The sequence below is a fragment of the Anabrus simplex genome, chromosome 12 (genome assembly GCF_040414725.1).
Source record: "Anabrus simplex isolate iqAnaSimp1 chromosome 12, ASM4041472v1, whole genome shotgun sequence".
NCBI classification, from domain to species: Eukaryota; Metazoa; Arthropoda; class Insecta; order Orthoptera; family Tettigoniidae; genus Anabrus; species Anabrus simplex.
Window position 1 is genome coordinate 55,089,530 of NC_090276.1, and position 20,036 is coordinate 55,109,565.

Here is a 20,036-nt window from a genome sequence, read left to right on the forward strand (position 1 = left end):
TTCTTAACAAAATAATTTATTACTGGTAAATACTGACTGCCTTTATTTACATTCACCTACAGACCTCCAATGTATTCTCCCCCAGGATACAGTATTTTCCACTGTTCAACACACTACCAAAATCCATTCTTTGATAGTCTGTTGAGTATACCCAAGACTGTATTGTTTAACTCCTCATCATTATGATGACCCTGAAGCTCCTTTCTCACTGTAGGAAATAGGTGGAAATCACTTAGTGATAGGTCCAGCGAATAAGGTGGGTGTGACATCACCTCAATACCCAGTATGATGACGAGTCTTGATGGCGTGATGAGTTGGCTCATTGTCTTGAGGAAGGACCATTCCATTTGAGCAAGGGTTGATTGTTTGACAGTAATTTTCCTAGCGAATGCCCCCTTCAGTGCATCAATATTAATCAGCAGCAACCACCACGTGATTGTATATGATGCCTTGCTGATCATAAATGATGAGGTGCATGACCGTTCCTCTGTTTGCTTCACCCATGACCTTCTTGGGGCTTGGAGTAGAAGGAAGAATGCAAAATCTAATGCGTGCTGTTGCAATTAAAGATCTATGCTCGGTTCAGGTAACATGTTCTGTCACTTATTGTCAGGCCTTGTTTTATTTCAAACACAAGCTAGAGAGCATTGAAAAGCAATAAAACTCTGGTTATTTTTGTGCAACTTTGTACATACAATTAAACCTGTTATTTTTAAAATCATATTTGGATTTTTTGCACCTAAATGGGGTTTATCGTATAAAGAGCTAAAATTCAATTAATATTTACATGATTCTTTCACTGAATTGATTTAAAGACTTTTTTCATCTACATACTCTAGATTCTAGAATCTCTTAAGATATTTGTTCAGAATTTTTTATTTCTTAACCATTATCTTTGATTTCAGTCTTCCTCATTTTTATACAACTAATTTAACTTGTTTTGAAGAAAATAACCTAGAGAATTTAGTTTATATAAATAAAGTAACCTACCATGAAAAATGTAATGCGAATATCTTGAAATAGTTTATAAATTACGATGATCAAGTATAAAAATGCTAGTTATGGATGAGCCACAGACATGGACAGAATGGGGAGCAGGAAGTAACATACATACTGAATACTCTCTTATTGCAGCTGAATAGCCATACCAGTACAAGAGGTGTTTAAAAATTATTGAGGTTCACTTCCGTTCTTTACTGTATTCATTCAAGGACTTTGTACAATTTTTGCACTTATCGAGATTATATCTTTCACATTTTCTTTGCCATAATTTGCACACACATTTTTTGTTTGGTTGATGGAAGTATGGATTTTCACAGAAATTATGGCAGAATCTGTGTACAGCTAGTCGTGTGATGGCGCTTCATAATTCCTGGTTGGGACCCATCTAGCTTCTATCACGGCGTCCGATGCGTAACATACATAGACATTTACAAACAACTTTTGATCTAGTGGAGAATTTTGCCAGCTCAAAAGAGGAAGCTGTATTCTGTGAAAAAATATTAAATAATGCAATTTTTTAACTAAAAATATGTGCATCTCCACTTCTGTAAACATAATGTTATCAAGCAACTATAATTTTCATTTTACATGCACTTGTTTCAGAATATTTGCAATAAACTTCCTTAAGTTTTGTGAAATGTTGTAATGCACTGTATATGACCATGTGTGAACTTTTTTCCTCCCCAGATGTCACAGAAATGTTACAAAAACAAAAGTTACAGAAGTCAGTAATTGTTTGAGGTCAGCTCTAACACTTCACATGGCTGTTATATTTTTCTCTCAGTCTTGTAGCAGTGCTTGCACTGTTTGTTGGAATCTTGGTGTCCAGTGATGAACTAACACCCCTTTAGACATGCATAATAAAGAGTGTGGGCATTTTTCTTCTCTTGCAGCCTGTTGTGCCACATCAGCAGCCCACTACCTGCAGTATGAACTCCCGGATGAAGTTCTACTCACTATCTTCAGCTACCTACTAGAACAGGACTTATGTCGTGTCAGCCAAGTCTGCAAGCGCTTCCAGGCTATTGCCAATGACACGGAACTTTGGTGAGTTTTGAAGCTATTCCATTGTACAGTTCGCTGCGTAAAGCTTGGATTATTCACTACACTGGTCTGCAAAGATTCTTCTATCTTGATCTTCATATGGAAAACTACATGTGTATTAATAAATGTCATATTCCTCAGTCCTACAGATCTTTTATAGTGCAAATCTATATCATGTGTGTGTCCCTCCCCCCCCCCTCTCTCTCTCTCTCTCTCTCTCTCTCTCTCTAGCAAACTAACGAATCTGCAAATTATCAAAAAATTAGGAGAGTGAAAGAAGTTGTGATTACTCATGTCAAATCAATTTTGATATTTAATGATTGGTTTTATCTCTTAGCCATACAGAAAGAGCTGCAGATGTTACTTGTCAGAGGGTAGACAAATATAAATAATGAGATGTAGACCAAAACTTCAGAACTACAGATTGGTTAGTTTGTCACTTTTCACTAGTTTGCCATAGTGGGGACGATATGAAAAAAACACTAACTAAAATAATTGTGCCCAGTACTGCAAAGAAAGAAAAAAAATGTCTAGCTTGAATGTTAGAGTTGTGTTCAGTGGTCACTTTTGGTGACTACTCGATGGAAGAAAGCTCGACTGGTCCAGTGTAGTGTAATATCTGTATTTCATTGTTTAAAATTTGAGTACTGGTTAGTATATGCCTGCTGTACTGGATGAATGTTCCTGGTCAGAGTTACACACACAAATTGTGCTGCTTCTCAGTCTCGCTTGTTCTTGTCTTTCCTTCAGGAAAAGCCTATACCAGCATGTGTACGAGTATGATCTCCCACTCTTCAATCCCGCCCCATGTCGCTTCGAATTTGTCGCTCCAGAGGACTGTGAACATGCAAATCCTTGGAAGGAGAGCTTCCATCAACTATACCGTGGTGTTCATGTGCGACCGGGGTACCAGGACATGACATTCCGCGGACGCAATATTGTCTACTTCAACAACGTTCAACAGGCTCTGGACTATGCGGAGGAACGGGCTTCTAACTCAGACGGGGTCTGTAATAACTCTCATTTTTGCATCTTTTTGTCTTTGTATATTTAGAGCTCATAATGCACATTATGCCTGATATATGTTATATTGTACTCTGCTTTTTGAAGTGTAGGAATTTTATCCAAATTGTTTGAGTATTTCTTGTAATTAATAAATCTGGATGGCATATCACAGCCACTGTTCCTTCAATCCTAGAGAATTGTGACATCTCTTTGGAGGCTGGAGAGGAGGTAGGTAGAGGGATGGATATGCAGGGCGAGAGGGCAAGCATGTGGTGAAGATTTCTCACCAGGCTTATATATGAAATGAAATGAAATAATGCTCATTTATTTATTTATTTATTTATTTATTTATTTATTTAATTATTTATTTAACATATGCCAAAAAAAGAAAAATTAGACTGGTAAGGTACTACAATTGAACTTGTTAATAGTGACAGTATAGAAGGAATCTGATAAATTGTGTTGTCTTAACTAAGGTTAATGCTATCAGTTGAGTGAGGTGGAAAATGATACAGAACCAAACTTGTTGTTGTTGAGTCATCAGTCCATAGACTGGTTTGATGCAGCTGTCCATGCCACCCTATCCTGTGCTAATCTTTCCATTTCTACGTAACTATTGCATCCTACATCTGCTCTAATCTGTTTGTCATATTCATACCTTGGTCTACCCCTACCGTTCTTGCCACCTACACTTCCTTCAAAAACCAACTGAACAAGTCCTGGGTGTCTTAAGATGTGTCCTATCATTCTATCTCTTCTTCTCGTCAAATGTAGCCAAATCGATCTCCTCTCACCAATTTGATTCAGTATCTCTTCATTCGTGATTCGATCTATCCATCTCACCTTCAGCATTCTTCTGTAACACCACATTTCAAAAGCTTCTATTCTCTTTCTTTCTGAGCTAGTTATCGTCCATGTTTCACTTCCATACAATGCCACGCTCCACACAAAAGTCATCAAAAACATCTTTCTAATTCCGATATCAATGTTTGAAGTGAGCAAATTTCTTTTCTTAAGAAAATTCTTCCTGGCTTGTGCTAGTCTGCATTTTATGTCCTCCTTACTTCTGCCATCGTTGGTTATTTTACTACCCAAGTAACAATATTCATCTACTTCCTTTAAGACTTCGTTTCCTAATCTAATATTTCCTACATCACCTGCCTTCGTTCGACTGCACTCCATTACTTTTGTTTTGGACTTATTTATTTTCATCTTGTACTCCTTACCTAAAACTTCATCCATACCATTCAGCAACTTCTCGAGATCTTCTGCAGTCTCAGATAAAATAACAATATCATCGGCAAATCTCAAGGTTTTGATTTCCTCTCCTTGGACTGTGATTCCCTTTCCAAATTTCTCTTTGATTTCCTTTACTGCCTGTTCTATGTAAACATTGAAAAGGAGAGGGGACAAACTGCAGCCTTGCCTCACTCCTTTCTGGATTGCTGCTTCTTTTTCAAAGCCCTCGATTCTTTATCACTGCAGACTGATTTTTATACAGGTTATAGATAATTTTTCGTTCTCGGTATCTGATCCCTATCATCTTCAGAATCATAAATAGCCTGGTCCAATCAACATTATCGAATGCCTTTTCTAGATCTACGAATGCCATGTACGTGGGCTTGTCCTTCTTGATTCGATCCTCTAAGATCAGACGTAAAGTCAGGATTGCTTCACGTGTTCCTACATTTCTTCTGAAGCCAAATTGATCTTCCCCCAACTCAGCTTCAACTTGTTTTTCCATTCTTCTGTAAATAATACGTGTTAAAATTTTGCAGGCATGAGATACTAAACTAATAGTGCGGTAGTTTTCACACCTGTCAGCACCGGCTTTCTTGGGAATAGGTATAACAACATTCTGCCGAAAATCGGATGGGACTTCTCCTGTCTCATACATCTTGCACACTAAATGAAATAACCTTACCATGCTGGTTTCTCCTAAGGCAGTCAGTAATTCAGAGGGAATATCATCAATTCCAGGTGCCTTGTTCCTATTTAGGTCACTCACAGCTCTGTCAAACTCTGACCTCAAAACTGGGTCTCCCATTTCATCAGCATCAACAGCCTCTTCATGTTCCAGAACCAAATTATCTACATCGTTACCTTGATACAACTGTTGGATATGCTCCTGCCATCTTTCTGCTTTGTCTTCTTTCCCTAGAAGTGGCTTTCCATCTGAGCTCTTAATATTCATGCACCTAGATTTCCTTTCTCCAAAGGTTTCCTTGATTTTCCTGTATGCAGCATCTACCTTTCCCAGGACCATACAGCCTTCGACATACTTGCACTTCTCCTTCAGCCATTCTTCCTTAGCTACCTTGCACTTTCTATCCACTTGATTCTTTAATCGCCTGTATTCTTTTCTGCCCTCTTCATTTCTAGCATTCTTGTATTTTCGTCGTTCATCAATCAGGTCTAGTATCTCCTGAGTTATCCACTGATTCTTAGTTGATCTTTTCTTCCTTCCTAACATTTCTTCAGCAGCCCTACTGACTTCATTTTTCATGACTCTCCACTCTTCCTCTACTGTGTTTCCTTCGGCCTTTTCATTTAGTCCTTGTGCAACATGTTCCTTGAAACAATCCATCACACTCTTTTCTTTCAACTTGTCTAGATCCCATCTTTTTGCATTCTTTCCTTTCTTCAATTTCTTCAACTTCAGATGGCATTTCATGACCAAGTTGTGGTCAGAGTCCACGTCTGCTCCTGGGAAAGTTTTGCAATCCAACACCTGGTTTCTGAATCTCTGCCTAATCATAATGAAGTCTATTTGATACCTTCCAGTGTCTCCAGGTCTCGTCCACGTATAAAGCCGCCGTTTGTGGTGTTTGAACCAAGTATTGGCAAGGACTAAATTATGATCAGTGCAGAATTCAACCAGCCGACTTCCTCTTTCGTTCCTTTGTCCCAATCCAAATTCTCCTACTGTGCTACCTTCTCTTCCTTGGCCTACCACTGCGTTCCAGTCTCCCATCACAATTAGATTCTCGTCACCTTTGACATATTGTATTAAATCTTCTATCTCCTCATATATTCTTTCAATTTCTTCATCATCCGCTGAACTAGTAGGCATATAGACCTGCACTATTGTGGTGGGCATTGGTTTGGTGTCTATCTTGGCGACAATAATTCTTTCACTATGCTGGTCGTAGTAGCTTATCCGCTGCCCTATTTTCTTATTCATTATTAAACCAACTCCTGCATTACCCCTGTTTGATTTCGTGTTGATAATTCGGTAGTCGCCTGACCAAAAATCCTGTTCTTCCTGCCAACGTACTTCACTTATACCAACTACATCTAACTTTAGCCTATCCATCTCCCTTTTCAGATTCTCTAACCTACCACAACGATTCAAACTTCTAACATTCCACGCTCCGACTCGCAGAATGTCAGTATCCATCTTCCTGATGATCGCCCCCTCTCGTGTAGTCCCCACCCGGAGATCCGAATGGGGGACTAGTTTACCTCCGGAATATTTTACCCAGGAGGAAGCCATCATCAGTACATCATTCATACAGAGAGAGCTGCATGTCCTCGGGAGGTGGTTACGGCTGTAGTTTCCCGTTGCTTTCAGCCGTGTAGCAGTATCAATACAGCTAAGCCATGTTGAGTATTATTACAAGGCCGTATCAGTCAATCATCTAGACTGCCGCCCTTGCAACTACCGAAAGGCTGCTACCCCCCTTTCGATGAACCATTCGTTAGTCTGGTCTCTCAACAGATACCCATCCGATATGGTTGCACCTGCGGCTCGGCTATCTGCATCATTGGGACACGCAAGCCTCCCCACCGCGACAAGGTCACATGGTTCGCAGAGGAGGGAACCAAACTTAATCAGGTTTATTTTTACTTTTTTAAATTTTTACTTTGAAATCTGACATCAAAGTGCTAAATAGAAGTACTTATAACAAAAAAAAAGACATTATTAAATTTCATAAAATAATTTTATCTCTTCCATTTAAACTTACAACTGCAATACAGTACTCAACATGTTTCTTCATGTACGAATAATAATAAGTAATTTTTGTCTGTCTTTTCCTGTTCGCCCAGTGCACTGTTTCTCAATTACGTTCTGTGTTTGTAATTGGCATCTCTTGTTGAGCAGATGGCTAGAAAATGTTTTTACAAGGTATTTTTAATTATCTTCCTATTACATTAAATGAATATTTATATTTAATAACTCATTTAAGCTAAGTTGTACTTTCAGCTATCTAAAACTGTCTTTTTATGTTCTTGGTTTATTCTTTAATGTTGATTTTATCTTTTAACTTTTTTTGTGATATTTACAAGTATTTTTAAATCAATGCCTTACCTAGTTTTATCACTTTTATTTATACCGTATTTTACGGAGTATAAGATGCACCTTAATTTTTCAGAAAAATAACTAATGAATTAATCATTTATAGGCAGACGTCAGACTACAAAATAACTTATTATTTTATAAAACTGAACTGACCTTTAAAATCACATTGTCATCTTCCTCCCTTTCATTTAAATGATGGGCTTCACTGCCATGAAGAACGTTGTTTATGTCCCACTTCTTGAAAGATTTGACAGTAACTCACTTTAGACCACAATTTTTTTGCCCAATTACGCACTTGTTTAATGGTAGGCCATGTTAAAGCTTCCTTTGGCATGAATTCCTGTTGGTGTTCATCATTCATTTGCACCATTCCTCTTCCATTATACTGTTTAAGGGTTTATTTATTGAGATATCTAGACATTGCAATTGTGAATTTCAGTAAGTCCTCCTGGAATAATATCAGTGAAGTCCTTTTGCAAAGAATAAGGAATTGTAGATCAATCCTGCAGATTATTTTAAACACATTTACATGTTCACTGTAGTCAATGGGTAAATTCTAAACACATACCATGCCATCACAGGCCAGTGACCTAGCTGTTCCTAAATTTCTGAATTGTCAGAAGCTTGGGAAGACAAAAATACTGTGAATGACATTATTTGCCTATTAGAAGGAGAAAGGGAGTGCCTATTGAACTGGTTATCCTAGCGTGAAATTTAGATGTGAACACACCCATGTCAAAAAGCAAGCTTATAGTTTTATGGGATTGTTGATATTTTCATCCTAGCCATGGGGCCTCCAGTTTTACATAGAATCCAAACCACAGGAATGATATTTTTCTTTGCTAAAATCCCAGGCGCATTGGCTGACACCGCCTCTAGGTTATCACTCCTCCTGCTTCCTCCTCCCTCACTTCCACATGTATCGAGTGCCCATTAATGCGATAGAATAGGTAGAAACAAACTCTGTATTACAAGTGTTTATGATGTAATTAAGGATCATGATCATCTCCTCGTCAACCCAAAAGTTGGTGGGTAACATGGAAGTAGTGTATTGGCTTGATTTCTTGATTAGGTTGTCCGTGTCTGATGCTAATAAGAAATACGTATCTATGTCAGTCACCTTCAACACATTCTTCTTGTAGTGTGGTGCACGAGTTAAGGGTGTCTTATCAGGTGGCTGATAAGTTGAGTTTTCCTTTTCTGAATGGCATCAATGAGGCTGTACCTTTCCGGTGTTAGAAAAAGCATTTCTTCATTCCCTTCCCTCTTTATCCCAAGGTATTGTACATCAGCACCACATCTTAAATGCTCTTGATCTATCCTTCACAGTGTTTCTGAGGCGTCCTGTTTCCAAGACATATGTAGCAATGCTCCATATGTATGTTTTTATAAATCTCTTATGTGTTAGCGCCATGGTTTTAGATTACAAACCATCTACATCTCATTATAAACCATTATGGTTTTAGATGTCGGTAGACATTTCTCTTTGTTAAATGCTTGTTTTGTCCTATCCTGGTTGCAGTTTCCATTTTATAGATAAGCAAATGAGTTTGGTTGTTGGAACTTGGTCTCCTTCTAACCAAATGTCAGCCTTCTTGTTACTGTTACAAGTGCAACTTCTATTTTCTTCTTCATTAATGTTTATATTACAGACTTGCCTCACCTTCTTGGCTCCTCTTTTGCAATAAGATCTATGCCACCAGCAAATCATACAGTAGTACTGCTATATTGCACTTCATTTACCGTGACACCACACCGAATAGTAGGTCATAGGGAATAAAAACTGTACAGAACAGGAAGAAGAAAATTGTCTGAGTATCTTTCATGCTTGTGTAGGGTGACACAGGTTAACATTTCTGATTCTCCAAATCACAAAATCTGAGACACTTCAGTACATCCTTTTTACGAAGCTTTTACTTATTAAGGTACATTTTTGCAAAGTAAATGTTACAACATTTAAGGAAATTGTTGTAAGTCATAACTTCTTTAGAACTGCAGTATTTTGTTGGGACTGTGTGGTGGGATTATTTGACAGAACATCTTTCTGTCTAGTGGTTAAGAACTTCTCATAAACGAACATCTCATTAAAGCATTTGATAATCTGGAGTACTCCAGTCAGGCATTGTTATTCAGTATGCCGAGTCCGCTCAAGTTGTAAGAATTGAGATTTGAAAATCGGTGGGTATTCTTCCATTGTGTATAAGATTGATGAAAATATGGGTTATATTCAGTTCCAAAGATATTTAGTTTGAAATCTTTGATTGCTACGAATGTTCACTTAATTTCTTTCATGTGTTTTTATTATCTTAATCTTACATTTTGTGTGTAACCATCTAGACGGAGGGAAGTCGAGCGTTGGTGTTCCTTCATGCTGGTACATACCGTGGTGAGTTCCTTGTCATCGACTCAGACGTGGCACTCGTGGGAGCGGCTCCAGGCAATGTGGCAGAGTCTGTTATCTTGGAACGTGAATCGGAGTCAACAGTGATGTTTGTCGAAGGCTCGAAGCAGGCTTACGCTGGTCACCTCACGCTCAAGTTCTCCCCAGACGTTACGTCGACAGTTCCCCATCACAAACACTACTGTCTAGAAGTTGGAGAGAACTGTAGTCCCACAGTAGACCATTGCATAATTCGGAGTACTTCAGTCGGTAAGTAACATGTCTAGTGTGTTATTCTCTCCTTTATAACGGTGAGAAATACTGTGATAATAAAATTGGCTATTAGGTTTTTTCAGTCATTGTAAATAACTTGATATGGTTTGTGGTTTATCCCCACTTCTTTTTGGTGTTCATGTGGAACTAGTGATAAATGGAATCTAAGAGGAATTTGAAAAAGGTTCCATATTTCTAGGAGAGGTTATCAAAACGCTAAGCTCTGTTATTTTATCAGACTGTGTAGAAGATCAGGAGAAATTGCTGAATGGTACATATAAAGTCATGGAAAAAAGTACAAGATGAAAATAAATCCAAAACAAAAGTGATGGAATGTAGTAGAACAGATTTATGTTGCAGGAAGCACTAGATTAGGAAGTGAAGTTTTACCAAATGTAGGTGAATATTGTTACTAGTCAGTAGAATAACAAACAATAGCAGAAGTAAAGAGGACATAAAATGTAATTAAACCAATCAAGGAAGCCCATTCTCAAGAAAATAAACTTGTTCATTTCAAACATTGATATGTGTTTTTGAAAACTTTCCTGATGAGCGTGGTAATGTATGGAAATGAAACATGTACAATAACTGGCGCAGGAAGAAAAAGAAGAAGAGACATTTTGAAATGTGGTGTTACTTAAGAATGCTGAAGGTCAGGTGGGTAGATCGGATCGGAAAAGAAGAGATAGAGAATTATGTTGTTGAGATAAGAACGATTCAATACAATTGGACCAGACACATCTTAAGGCATTTAGAACCTAACCCTTTCGCTTTCAAGCTCGCAGCTGATGGATGTGTCAAAACTGTCAGCCACATTTACCTCACTATGCACACATTTCTTTTAAAATTACATGGAAGATATCAACATGAAAGTTTGTACATTTGTAGAGTATTCACTTATTATCACTGAATGTAAGTCATGTTCCTAAACTAAATATAATGCATGTGATAATGCTTAATTTCAATAAAGACCTAACAGATGTTATTCCTGGTAGGCATGATTGGTAGCAAGCACAAGCTGTCTTAACTCCCTATTATATAGAAATGTTTGTAAAGCACCTCTTAAAATACAATAGTGTAAATTGTAATTCATTACATACAGTACAAAAATATTTAAGTTTGTAGGCCTAACTCTTTATTGTATCTGGTCAAAATATATAAACTGCAATGAACAGAAATAACTTATTTCTTACAACGTAAATTGAAAATGATGTGGATTTTTGCCCTCTTTCTTTCATTATTTTATGCCACCATTTTAAACTTGGGCATCACCGCAGTGATCGAGAGGACTGGGAGAACTTAACCTAACCTTCACAGCCTGTGACGTAACCACATCACTGCGGCTGAATAGCATACGCCCATCACGTGCCTGCTGCGTCCGCTGGACGAAACGCCCAGCGTAAGCACCTCTGGTAGAAACCAAGGCATGAATATGACAAACAGATTAGAGTAGTAGTGATGTTGAAATGAAAAGGGTGGCATGGAGAGCAGCTTCAAGTCAGTTTGTGGACTGATGACCCATACAGTAATGTGGCTATGGTCTTGTTACCAGGCTAGAAGCACTCATTGCTGCTTATTTGCTTAAACACCACCATCAGGAGAAGGTGAAGGAATTCTCTATGTCAACAGCTAGCTTGTGTTTCATACGTAGCAAGATTCAAATAGGATAGCCTCTTGCTGGCAAATGAAGGGCGTTTGAATATGTTACATTTTCTTGAGAGGTACCTGTCCATTTTTCAAAATAATCGCAATGCTGAATTCATAATATTTGTACGTTTAAGTCTAGGTGTATAAAATAGTTTTGTTCTATTTGAGAAAACAAAGTTAGTGCCATCATCCCAGCAGATATTGACACCCTGGAAGAGTACTGCAAGCCCAATTACGAGCCCCTTGGTAACATTACTAAAAGTGAAAACAAAATCTTCAACGATTCACAAGTTAGTTGAGGTGGACATCTTATTTTCTAGCTTGTGTTATTGCCTAATCAAGGAACATTCTTTGTTTTAAGGACTGGTTTGAAAATCTCTTACTGAAATCTCCCGCTGGAATTATCTAAAGTGTTCTGTTTATAAATCCTTGATGGGTTCTCCATCAACTCACTGTCTTGATTGTTGCACATAACTATGTAGTTAGTTGATCCATTGATTATAATCTGACAATTGTTTTTCTCACAGTTGGTGCAGCTGTGTGTGTTAGTGGAGTCGGAGCTAACCCGGTGATAAAGCACTGTGATATCAGTGACTGTGAAAATGTAGGCCTGTATGTAACAGACTATGCCCAAGGTACCTACGAAGATAATGAGATCAGTCGTAATGCTCTCGCTGGAATCTGGGTGAAGAATTTTGCCAACCCCATAATGCGGAGGAATCACATTCATCACGGTCGTGACGTCGGAATCTTTACGTTTGAGAATGGTTTGGTGAGTAATATCCCTTGGACATTGGACACTGAAATTTTATTATTAGGATTTGCTCATGGCTCTCATCATTTGGACTCTAAAGGATTGTGTGACAAACCTAAAATTTTGAGGAATAGTAGTTTACTTAGATAGAAATGTAAAAGACATGTGACAATTTTCAGAAAGTGATACCTTAAGTCAGAAAGTGTCATTTAAAAAAAAACATTGCTCTTAAGTTTTGATAGTACATAATATAACGATCGTTATCTTGAAAACCAGAGGTCTCTAGCTTGAGAATTGAACATTTGTCTTGAGTTTTGTTAGACAAAATTTACTGAATGTTGAGAAAATCAATTTCAAACCTTGATATTCTGATGCAGCAGTGTAGTTAATATTTAAGGTAGTTTGATTTCTTCATTGGGTATAGGAACAATATTCTTGGAAAATTGAAGTTAAAAAGAAAAATAGATCGAATGGAACATGTATTAATATACGGAAATCATATTTTGTAATGTTTTAGGAAAATCTGAGTCTAATAATAATGACAGTACTGGGCTGACAGGAAACTGAAAAATTATTTGTATTAATTGGCTAGAGTGGTCCAATGAAGGCCATAAAATGTAAATAAATAAATAAATAAAGAAAATAGGCACAAAGTGGACTGAAGAAAGGAAGAAGAAGCACAGTGAAACAATGAAAGAATATTGGAAGAAAAGGAAAAAACTAAGGAGGAAGAATTGAAATTGTAACGTGGTCCTTAGAAGGCCGGAACACAAGACGAAGACGACGACGAAGAAGAAGAAGAAGAAGAATCACAGTAATGGAAATTAATAAGTTATTAGGAAATTTAACATTTGGTTACCAAATTACTTCTTATTTGGGTACCAAATTAAAATTTAAATTCATTATTAATCAAAATCTTATATACTATAGCAATAGAAATATCGTTAGATATAGTTCATGTGCCAGTCACGTAGTGTAGGGGTAGCATGCCTACTTCTTATCCAGAGGCCTTGCGTTCAATTCCAACAAGTTTAGGGAGTTTAACTTGGACCTGGTAGCTGTTTTAGTATTCACTGAACCTACATGATTACAGTTAAAGGAGTTATCTGACGGTGATGCGGTGGCTTCGATTTAGAAGGCGAAGAATAACGTCCAAGAAGATTTGTCATGCCTACCACACGTCATCTCATAATCTGCAGACCTTTAGACTGAGTAGTTATTGCTTGGTAGGCCAAAGGTCCTTTGGGGCCAATAGCACCAGGGGCTGTAAAAATGAAATGGCATATGGCTTTTAGTGTATGTAGGATGCTAAATGGTGCCGGGAGTGTCTGAGGACATGTTCGGCTCGCCAGGTGCAGGTCTTTCAATTTAACGCCATAGGCGAGCTGAGCATCGTGATGAGGATGAAATGATGAAGAAGACAACACATACCCCCCGTGCCAGCGAAATTAACCAATGATGGTTAAAATTCCCGACCCTGCCGGATATCGAACCCGGGACCCCTGTGACCAGAGGCCAGCACGCTAACCATTTAGCCATGGAGCCGGACGCCAGGGGCTGTTTGTTAATAGTTTATGTAAGCGTGTATAGTATTACGTTCACGTCTCTTGAATCACATTCATTATCACCCACATCACTATCAGTCAAGACGCAATGAAAAGTAATTCTTATAAACTACCTAAATATTGTTAAGAATATTGGTGCCACCAAGGGAAGAGTTACAAGTATCTGACACAACTTTGTGTCACTCCATTTCTATGCCATCTTTATCTTTAGCCCACTCTGACATGAATTGAATGGGATATTTAATTTTGTAGTACCGGTACAAGGAAGCTTTAGCAGAACATTCATAAAAGAAAACAAACCTTGAGTAAAATTCCCATTGCACTGTAAGGTGTGGTTTTGTCAGTGAGCATGGCCTGTTTTGGGGACTTTTTTAGAGACTTTCCCATGCACTGACTGTTGATTCTACAATCACGTAGTTTAAGGATGAGGCTAACAGATGGCACTGAAATTGATATTTCTCCCCATGCCATATTTTGCTCATCCTGTAAAATCTTGCCTTCTGACTTAAGGTATGTTTTCTTGGAGACCGTCTCATATCAGCTGGAAAAGGTGAAGAGACTAGTGTGAGGTGACCTGGAAGTCATCTGACAAGCATGGCAGAAGGGAAATAAGTTGGTGTTTAATGATGTACTTAACCCATTCAAGTCACAATAAATGACCACATTGTTGACTGTGGAATCAGATTTAATTTGCCTACCTGTAGTTTGAGTGTACCTGTCACAAAAACATGCATGGAACAAAAACTAGTGCAGATCATTCACTCAAATTTTGCATTCATGCCATTGAAGGTTATGACTTACCCATTCTTCATTCGTTGAGTGAATGCTGGTTTTGGTACAAACGATTCATTTGAAATTATTTCAAAAAAGAGCGGATCCGTGTACTCTGAAAACATTGCAATTTCGGACTGTGGGCAGACTATACATTTTTTGTAATTATTTCTGAAAACCCCGCCTGTATCCATGAAATCTCAATAACAAATGTCAAATGGGTAAGGAATAAAAGAGAGAAATGAAAACTTATTTAGGATAGGATGTGAGAAACCTAATAGGACGAACAAAATACCACAATAAATCATCATATAAGAATAAGTAATGGGAAGAAACAAAGAAGGGGCAAATCAAATCGTATACAGAACGAACATGAACACGTAACTGGATAAGGAGACAATGGCAAACGTGGAAACACAAAACGACAAGGACATCATATTTTCAAATAGAAAAGCTCTTCCCTCATCAATCCCAGTTATTATTATTATTATTATTATTATTATTATTACCCTTTTCCTCCAATTTCCAATTACTGCGGTTCTTTCGTGTCACCGGCCATGCACGTTTTGGAAAAACCTTGTGCGGCACTCTCACTTCCTTCAATATTCTCTTCACTTTCACTGTTGCTATCACTATCCTCAAACTCGGATTCATTTTCCGAAACGTCGTTATTGCCATAATCGCCAACAGTGTCTACAAGAGCTTTCAATCTCTTGTCGAAATTACTGCAAAACCGGTTCTACTGCATAATGAATACTGAATACATAAACTGCTATTCAACAATTCCAGTGTCACACAGAAATACAGACAGCATTGTTTACCATCAGTACTTGCCTCTACTTCCCTACAGTGTGTATTAATAGAAATTATATTGCAAAGGGAATCCAATACACGAAGATAAGCGAGGGACTGCATCATTGCAAGCTGAGCTCATCATTTGATTCATGCGCCGAAACACCGCGCACAACCACTGCTCGTCATATGCCGCAAATGGATTAATTTGATCCCTACCCTCCTGTCTGTAGCATTGCTTCACCTTGGACTAATCTCTTGCTTTGAGATCAAGTAATATATAGAATGACAGGAAAATATAATAGGATAAACATAATGGCAGATAAATGTGAGAAGAGGGAACAACAGGAGGAGGAGACAGTACAAGCATGAAAACACAGGAGGAGTAGGACAACCTTCACACACTGCTGCCTTCAAGTACATTCTATGTTCTTCTTGGCCTCTGGCTTTCTTCTCATCGTAAACTTCCCATATCAAGACTGAAGATCTGTCGGTGAGTGTAGTGCCCTCCAGGCTGGAAAGCAGAAAAAAGTTCATCAGGGCTGGAAGAACTGGGATTGACGAGGGAAGAGCTTTTCTATTTGAAAATATGATGTCCTTGTCGTTTTGTGTTTCCACGTTTGCCATTGTCTCCTTATCCAGTTACGTGTTCATGTTCGTTCTGTATACGATTTGATTTGCCCCTTCTTTGTTTCTTCCCATTACTTATTCTTATATGATGATTTATTGTGGTATTTTGTTCGTCCTATTAGGTTTCTCACATCCTATCCTAAATAAGTTTTCATTTCTCTCTTTTATTCCTTACCCATTTGACATTTGTTATGACTTTATTATCCTCTTTAATAGCCTCTTCTTATTTTTAAGTGTTCTGAGATAATTTCTCATCTAGCACTTATTCTCTCTCTCTCACTCTCTCTCTCTCTCTCTCTACACGCACGCGCACGTACGTACGTTTGTGAGAATCTTAACCTAAACTTTCTTATTCTGTATCAAAGGGCATTGCATTTTGTTTGTTTCTGGCAGTTACTGTTATTGTGTCACTTACGAATGAAGGAAAGGACACAGTCACTGGTTGCATTAATATAGTGCACTGCGTTTGTTTTCGGTCCTGGCTGGACAATTGCATGCAAGCATGGTGGATGGGCTGCCACAACACTAGTGTAGGGATTTGTTACCTTTGAGTAATAATAGCATTGCACTATAAGGAGTCGCAGGTGATGTTGAAAGTGTTGTCCTGCATTCGTACATCGCTGACATCTTTTCATGAAATGTCCATTCATATGCTTTAGATCTGCGATACCTATTTTCCTTCTCATCTGAGAACATTTGAAAGAAAGAAAAAGGCGTGAGTTATTTCTTCTGCATTACCTTTCTGAATTTACCATATCTTTAAAAATTATAGGTCCTATTATTCATTGAGCTGTTTTAGCGCACCATACGCCGACTTCAGAAATTATGCCATGGAACTTAGGAAATTAACCAGGGATTTTCCATGCTCCAGTATCTATTGTTTTGTGAAACAATATGACTGCTTAAGTGAAACCATTCCTCATCAGAGAAAAATTACTAAATGCAGATCAGCAATGCCATCGACCATACTTTATAAAATCCAGTTACAGAAATTGACTCATTTACCATCGTCAAAGGTTTGTAATTCAGGGATGATAGTCACTGTATAAAGATTCAAGTCTGAAAGTTTAGTAGCCATATGGACTGAGGTTTTTGAAATATGTACTTGCTGTGCAACATGATAGTGATTTTTCGGTGAGTTCTTGAATATTACCCCTTGCGGGTGGGGGACGCACATGTAGAACACACCCGTGGTATCCCCTGCCTGTTGTAAGAGGGGACTAAAAGGGGCGACCAAGGGATGATTGAATTGGAACCATGAAACTACTTTTGATTCGTACCATCATGCGGGGAACACCATGGGTTGCCTGTACTTGCAAGTAGTACCACTAAATTAGGTTCGAGATAGGTTTGTGATTCGTAGCAGTAAAGAGGCTGGCCTGGGGGGTTTCCAGTACCCGTGCATCGTACCCATGTGAGCAACACCGCGGGCCTGGGCGTAGCCTGTGTGTTGTACCGCTATATGAGAGAGACCGTCGGTCTGCGTTGCCTGTGATTGGTGCTCACTATGTGGGGAACACACGGGAATACCGGCGCCCGTGATTAGTACACCTAGGTGAGGAGCCTCATCGGTTTGTGTTGGCTGTTAGTGGTGCCATTGTGTGAGAAACACCATAGGTCTGCGTTCCCTGTACGAAGTACAATACTTGTGAGTAGTACCATCTTGTGTGGAACATCGTGAGTCTTCGCTACTATTGATTAGTACCCCAACATGACAAATACCATGGTTCTACTTAACTCGTGACATGTACCATTCTGTGAGGCCTTAGACATGGATTCTGCACCCCTTTAGACATCAAGCATTATTGTGCTTTATAAGTGGTCCTTTGGTCAGTAATACTATTATTTACGATCTTTTTTTGAGTCTGATCCACTGTTTTTGTTTGTTTTTGTTTTTTGTTGGGTTCATGTCCATCCATTCATTCTTCATGACATTTTTTATTTTATTTTGATCAGTGGATGTATTTGTACTTTTTGTTATTTCATTTCATACCATTAGGGGCCGATGACTTCGATGTTAGGCCCCTTTAAACAACAAGCATCATCATCATCATCATCGTCTTGAATATTAATTCGTAAAAAGAATTTTAGTGTTTGTGCTAATTTCAGCAATTTTTTAAATTTCTTTTTCCTCAGTTAGAATCCTTCATTTATAGACATGATAATAAGCTTTTGGGCTTTCGCCATGTTGGAAAACAAGGTGAAATTCTTTACGTTTCACAAAGAACTTTGCTTTGCGCCTTCAGAAGAAAATCTCGTCTGTTCACGAGCAAGACTTCCCTAATAATGGAGGTTTGAATTTAAGAATGTTTCACCTTTGGTCTATAGTTAAGTGGCACTCTCGGATAGTCTGTGTTGAGTCTACAGATATCATTTGTGCCAACATATCCATGTGCTAGGCATGGCTAAAGCTATCCCAGACAGGGTACACTTATTCTGCAGTTGAGTGACAAAGGTCTAAAGCAGGTGTTCTTACCAGGTAAGGCCGGTCCCCTCAGCTAGTATTGGAGAGTTTACGTTTGATATACATTTGATATTGTTCCTTGCTGATAGTTTCCTTTTGGTATTCATGCAGTGTGCTTTGTATGTATTTTGAAACAAAAGTTCTCTTTCCGAACTTGTAGTGAGCCTCTGGGGAAATTGTCCCATTGGTTTAGCTGTTTTTGGAATTCCCTTTCATCTATCATACTGATTGCTATTCTTGTTACATTCTTAACATATTAGTGCATTGTCATGATAGTATACTATCACACTACATAGTACCTATAAAGTGTTTTCCATCATTTCTCTACTTAAGCTCGTGAAGAATGCTACAATAGTTCTCATCTTACATGCTAGGCATTTTGCATTTCAGTGAGATATATTCATGCATATGTGCAGCTCCTTTTTCTTCATCTTTACAGTTGTCAAAAATTAGAAATTCTTTAATGTCATACACTGAATAAATAATAATCATCAGATAAATTTCATACTCCTTTGTACTTGGAGCTATTAATTACAGTGTCTCAATGGAATTTGTCATATAGACTGTATGGTCTTTCCCTTACTCTCTTGTTAATGATGACCAAGAAATTATTATTATTATTACAATGGTGACATAGTGCATGCATGAAGTTATGCTTTTTGGTAAAATTAACTTTATCTTTACCAACAAGTGCATTTCTGGAGAAGGTGGGATGGAAAATAGTTTTGTTGAAGGCTTTAATGTTATACTTTCCTCCTCTCTTTTTTCATTCCAGATGAATTCCTGTAGAGAAAGATCCATCCAGAGCTACCAGTCCTATTTCCTGCTCAAAACCTCCTTTTTATTGTTGTGAGTGGTTTTAATCTAAATGTAGAACAGGAAATTTTGCATAAGCTGTTCAAGAACATAATCACAGTTAATGTGCATTCTTTTAGATTATTGATGACGTCTTTCCATTTTGTGATTTTAGTTGAAAATTGTATTCCCACTACTAGTGTATTTATTCGTGTAATAGACGCCACCGCAAAATAGACGCACCCTAATCATTTCCTTAAAATTTTGGAACAAAAAAGAATTCCTAGATTAATGGACACATTTCACTTTTACGAAAAATTGTCTTAGCAATATTTACAATTGGATAGATTGCAGTATATAAACTAGTCTGTAGCTTTTAACTTCACTAATTGTTTTTTTAGTATTGCTTAAATTTGTAGATCTAACTTCACAATTGTTTTTAATTTTCCAAGTTCTTTTCAAACTATTTCTTCTTTTTAATCAATTTGCACTGTATTGTGTATTCTGTGTCTTTGGGGAGCCTCTGGGTGGAGGAAGAATTTACAATAAAAATGGAGATCAAAGATCAACAGCTGCACATTTACATGTACTGAATCAACAGCTGCACATTT

At 38.0% G+C, this 20,036-nt stretch overlaps 1 protein-coding gene across 1 annotated transcript in view; it reads left to right on the forward strand.

Annotated features, from left to right (window-relative positions):
• The window catches only part of FBXO11 (F-box protein 11), a 115,741-nt gene that overhangs the window by 50,835 nt on the left and 44,870 nt on the right, over positions 1–20,036 (forward strand). Inside the window, exons 3-6 of the mRNA XM_067156704.2 lie at positions 1,896–2,049; positions 2,797–3,052; positions 9,692–10,004; positions 12,182–12,426. Of these exons, the coding sequence (XP_067012805.1) occupies positions 1,896–2,049; positions 2,797–3,052; positions 9,692–10,004; positions 12,182–12,426 (968 nt within the window). The remainder of the gene's footprint in view (positions 1–1,895; positions 2,050–2,796; positions 3,053–9,691; positions 10,005–12,181; positions 12,427–20,036) is intronic.